General features: G+C 33.3%; 1 protein-coding gene across 4 annotated transcripts in view; it reads left to right on the top strand.

Moving 5' to 3' along the window:
- LOC107448564 (divergent protein kinase domain 2A) overlaps positions 1–5,281 on the top strand; it is a 60,530-nt gene extending 55,249 nt beyond the window's left edge. For all 4 annotated transcript variants that reach the window (XM_043048707.2, XM_071187677.1, XM_016063812.3 and 1 more), the window contains one exon: positions 4,871–5,281. In XM_043048707.2, the coding sequence (XP_042904641.1) occupies positions 4,871–5,070 (200 nt within the window). In that variant the 3' untranslated portion in view covers positions 5,071–5,281. The remainder of the gene's footprint in view (positions 1–4,870) is intronic.
- Positions 5,282–5,622: the final 341 nt, after the last annotated feature.

Raw genomic sequence — 5,622 nt, 5'->3', positions numbered from 1 at the left:
TTTTGTGACATTAAGTCACAGCCTAATTTCTAAATATCCCGTTTTGTTAATCAAAATACCTTTTTTTTTCGGCTTAATTTATAATTTTATGATACAATTTTTTATTTCTTCATCCTTTTCTTCTCGCCCCTTAACGCGTTAGCGCAATGAGGACATTTTCCCCTGAAAGTTCCTTACACATTCCTCAGACACCCCTTTTCTCGGAAAAAGCTGTCGGCGTCGTTTGATGTTGCACGAGAATTTGAAGTCGGCTGAAACTTAGCTTTGCAACGTCAATCAGAAGGTGAGAATAACACTTAAAAATAATATTGATAATACATCTCAACTTAAAATTTTAGTTCTTTAATTCATACTTTCAGTACCTTGAGTACTCAACTCGGTTTTTTTTTCTTTTGCTATAAAAGCCAGAGCGCGAGAAACGCTCGTGGCATTCGAATCTTCCATCGCCCCAACGTCATACTTACTCCCTCGCGGAGCTTTTTTTTACTTCCCTCCTCATTTGAGGAAAGGGTTTCGGATTTTACATGGCGTCGAAGACCGCCATTGATGGATTCCTTCACAGCCATTTTTTAGCTTTGTTATAATGCTGGTGTAATTTTTAAAGAAAATCCCGAAAATATCGGCAGCTGTTCCCTTTTTGAAAAATGTTATGCTTCAACCCTTTTATCAGTAATCCGTTTTGATTGACTGCTCTTCACCATGATACACGAACATGCTATTTGTGATGTTTCGGTCTCCTGCTCCAGCTACCCAATAGTACCCATTTTTTAAGATGTTGTGCCATTGATGATATTTTTTAAGATGTTGTGCCATTGATGATATTTTTAAGATGTTGTGCCTCACTGTGATAATTTTAAGATGTTTGCCTAGTAATCTCCAATAAACAACAAATATTAGTAAAAAGAACTGGACTACTTCATTTGGACTGGTTTTTTGTTGTTGCTTTCTTTCTAGGTACGGAGAACTTCTATGGAGAGGAGGTATGCCTTTTTTGTAGAATATATTTGTTTCTGGGACTTTTTTAAAAATTAAAAATTCTTATGGGTTGCAAATTGCAACACGACTCTAGAAATGTACCCCTATATCGTTTCACCCGGCCATTAATTTTTATTTTTCTTTAAAATTGTTATCACTTGCTTGTTAGCAACTTTTCATTTTCGATACCCAACCGTAGCAGGGCAAGTGCCTTTAATAAAGAAAGCAGCAACAAAAAAATAAGCATTAGAGATTTAAATTATGATAAAAAAAGTTCCTTTAATTAAGTTTCAAAGTACAGTAGAGCGCCGATTATCCGAACTGCTCGGGACCAAACGTGGTTCGGATAATGAAAAGTTCGGATAACTGGAAAATTGTTCAAAATCTAGTTTAAATGATTATTATTTATGCGCCAACTTCCCTTCACACTTTTTCCAGGCTCAGGACTGGCAGTACTATCTAAAATAGCTCTAGCGTGTTTAAAAGTTTTTTTGTTTTTTTTGATTTTTAAATTTTTTAAAAAGTTTTTTTCATTTTAAATTTTTTTGGGTCATATTTTAGCTTTTTATAAGTTTTTTGTCAATTACTGATCTTACTACATTTATCTTTATTTTCCATTGCCAAAGAAATCCAGCAAAGACTTTTGTTTCAAGGAAGATACTATTTTTTGAGCAGCCATATCCCTTATTCTTTTTAAATAAATCAACTGAACTGGATCAACATCATTTTGACGTTCTAGCCAATTCATTGCAATATCTAATGCATTGCATGCTTCTATATGAGAAGGTCCACAATCTTGAACTTGGTCACCTACTTCTTCCTCTTCGTCGGCGGAGTTCCGATTTTCATTCAAAATTTCAGTACCAATTTCATCATCATTTAAAATTTGAAATCCTGGGTCATTTTCAGTTTCTTGACATCAGTCTTTGATTTCTTCTGCTGTATAACCTGGCATCTTTTCATTCGGAAATTCTACTGGCTCAGAAACTTCAGTTTCGTTTGTTTTTCTGTTAAGAATCTTATTCCAAGATTTTCTAAGCGTCGCTGTTTTTACTAAATTCCAGGCATCAGCTATCATCATGCAGCAATCTTTTAAATCAATAGCTTTGATTGAGTTCCGAAAATTCCCCTCATTTTGTTCATCCGAGAGTAAAATTTTCCTAAAAATTGCTTTCTATAAAGACGTTTTAAGGTTTCAGTGACACTTTGATCCCTCGGCTGAATCAAAGGTGTCACATTGGGTGGCAGGAAAACAACACGAAACATTCCATTCTCCCGATCTAAGAGATCTGGATTTGGATGCGACGGAGCATTGTCCAAGATGAGTAACACTTTTCCTGTTTTTCCCAAATTCTTTTGATATTTCTTCACATTTGGAATGAAAGTCTTATCATACCACTTAATAAAAATGCTGGTGTTCATCCACGCTTTGTTTTGAGATGCATAAATGACAGGTAGTGTTTTAACATTTTGGAAGGCTCTTGGATTTTTGGATTTTCCAATCATCATTAAAGGTATTCGATGATTTCCAGTTGCATTTGCGCATACGTTAATTGTGACTCTTTCTTTAATTATTTTGTTCCCGGAAACACGCTTTTCATCTCCTGAAGCCAAAGTTCTTCATGGTAGAGATTTCCAATTCAGTCCACTTTCATCTGCATTATAAATAAATTCTTCTTCATATCCTTCAGTTTCAATAATGCTTTCTAATTCCTTTACAAAATTTGAAGCGGAATCGGTAGATGCGGAAAGTTTTTCGCCATGAATTTCTAACTCGTGTATTCCATGTCGATGTTTAAAGTTCCTTAACCATCCCGAACTAGCCTGAAAAGTACCCTTTCCACCAAATTTCTCATGAAAAAATAAAGCCTTCTCGCATAATAGGTGGCCAGATATTGGTTGACCTAAAGATCTTTTTTGTAGGAACCACAAATAACGTGCATTATCCACGTCATCGTTGCTTGACTTTTTCATGCATTTTCGATCCAAATTTCCATTGTTTTTGTCCATTAATGAAACATAATTCATAACAGATTCTTCATTTTTTTTCAATTCCGATACTGTCGATTTTCCTACGCCATATTCTGCCGCTAATTTACTTCCACTTTTTCCATTTTTCAATCTTTTTAAAATTTTTGTTTTATCACTTAAGGAAAGAACGATTCTCTTACGTTTGCGCGACATCTTTCTAGATTCTTATGAAAAGCACTTTTCTCAGGTTAACTCTACTTTTCAACTGATTGTAGTCTTGACAACAGAAAACCTGTTGTCCAATAGTGCATTTCGGAAGTGACGTCATAAAAACATGGTCATTCTACTGGTCATAGTTTAGTTTACATGATGAAACCGAATTCTGTTAATTTCCTCGAAAAGTAACCAGCTGTGAGAAGCGCACTGTAATCAGTAATCATTAACCATAAGTGAGAACTACCCATCCACCAATTGTAGAACTTCAGCACTTATCTATTCATAAACTCCTTCCGCATTCCAACCATTGTTGACTGTCAAAATGAAGCTCACATTCTTGAAAGATAATTTTCAGTTGAAAGGGGCTAAAGGGATATGTGGGTTTAACTGTATAATAATATACATGCATGCATGCTACTTTAAGAAAACTGCTGAAAAAGGTTGTAAATTAAATATGATCTTCAGATGTAGTAGATCTTATTTATTCTTCTAAATTTAGAAAAATTATCGATAATTTAAAAAGTATTCTAAACTCGAAGAAAAAAAACGAATTCGGACATGGTTCGGATAATTGGACATTCGGATAATAAGGGTTCGGATAATCGGCGCTCTACTGTATTTTGGTAAAAATCCCGGGATCAGCCTATAAACCACAATTGTCAAAATTTTTATTTTTTGGTGTGTTGGAATTGTAAAAAAGTGGTAGGCATAATCTTTTTCTTTAAATAGTGACAATCTTCTCAAGAAAATTGACCACCATTTTTCTATTGTAATACCCTTTCCTACTCCTCCTTTCTTTAATGTTTTTATAATGAAAAAAAAAATTTATATTATGTGTGGTAGCATTTTTAGTACCTTTAAATTCATTCGTTTGATGATAACCTTTTCACACTCCAGTGTTTTTTTTTGGCGGGCATTTGGGTCTATTTCCCATTGGCCTCAGAAATTGCAAAATTGCTACTCTCTTATCATTACCCAGTGAGCACTTATGGCTAAGCTACACCGTTGGAGTAGCGTCACCCACGTCATACAACCACAAACCCGTTTATAAGGTGGGTTACATTCACACAATCACACAGAAGAAAGAACATAGAACGCATAGAGAGAGAAAGAAACATCCATGCCCTGAGCGGGATTCGTACCCGCAACCATCGGCTCCACAGTCAGGCATGCTAACCACTAGGCCACCTGGTCGGCCCATACTCAAGTGTTGTGAACACATTTTAAGTAATTTAACGCTAGCGTTAATAAGATCTTGTCTACTGATTAATTTGTGATAGTCTAATTTTAAATTCATAGTCATCTCGAGAGACATTTAAGCAAAACTAAAAGTATTATAATTATTATTATTATTATTTTTGATTTTTCAAAAGATTCAGCATCATTTTGAATTAGTAAAAAATTCCTATAACACATTTTTGTTTAGTTCAATGAATCAACCAAAAGTATTAAAAACCTAAGAATCTCTTCAAACTGAAGAGTTTTATAAGTGTATTAGTGTTTGGTTTTCTTTTCTAAAATACTAGTGTAATTACCTAGTAGTTTTTATAGGTTAAAATAAAAACAAAATTATTTTTTGTTGGCCAATATAAATGTTATAATCAAAATTTCAGAAAAAAAAACTAACTCCAGAAATGATTACATACGATTTTTTGATTTGAATTACTTCTGTTTTCAGTAAAATTTATAATCTCTTTTTCTTTTACAGGACTTTTACATAAAATCCCTTTAGTAATAGAGGATTCAGTGGAGAGTTTACTACGAGAATGTGTGCAAGAAACCAAGCCAAATGGAAGATTGAAAGCTGTTACGCAGTTACGAGATCTTTTAGAAAACTATGTGAATGTAAATAATTTTGAAAGCCATGTTTTTTCCAAGAATACTTTTAAATTTTCAAAAAAAGTGTAGATTTGTTAAGATTTGATACATATTATTAAAATTTGAAAACTCCTGTTTTTAATTTAAATTTAGAACAGGAACCAAATCTTGTACATATATAGCATTTTCTATTTTTTTTTATTTCTTTGTGTTGAGATTTATTCTGTTGTAAATTCTTTGAAAATGTATATGTACTGAAAGTTTTAAAGAATAAATGAAAAGTACCTTATTTCAAACAAAATATCTTTTATGGCTAATTAATTTGCATTCTGATACAATAACAGTGTGTATTGGTATTTGATTAGGTATTATATATTAGTTCTGTATTTGATTACTGGTAATTAGTCTAGAGATTATAGAATTGGCGATTCAAAAACTATTTTGATTGTGACTTAAACTAAACTTATGTTTTGTAAGGTACTTGTTTTACTTTTCAGCATGCTGCAGCTGAGTGCCTGTAGTTCGTTCTGTAAGAATTAACCTCCTTCTTAACATTGTTTACAACTCACATCTGATGCATTATACAGGAATGATTTTGTTTATGTATAACACCATCATCATCATAGTTGGCCAGACAGCTCG

This window comes from Parasteatoda tepidariorum, chromosome X1 (assembly GCF_043381705.1).
Source record: "Parasteatoda tepidariorum isolate YZ-2023 chromosome X1, CAS_Ptep_4.0, whole genome shotgun sequence".
NCBI classification, from domain to species: Eukaryota; Metazoa; Arthropoda; class Arachnida; order Araneae; family Theridiidae; genus Parasteatoda; species Parasteatoda tepidariorum.
Note: the sequence above shows the minus strand (reverse complement) of the source record. Positions and strands in the feature narration are given on the sequence as shown.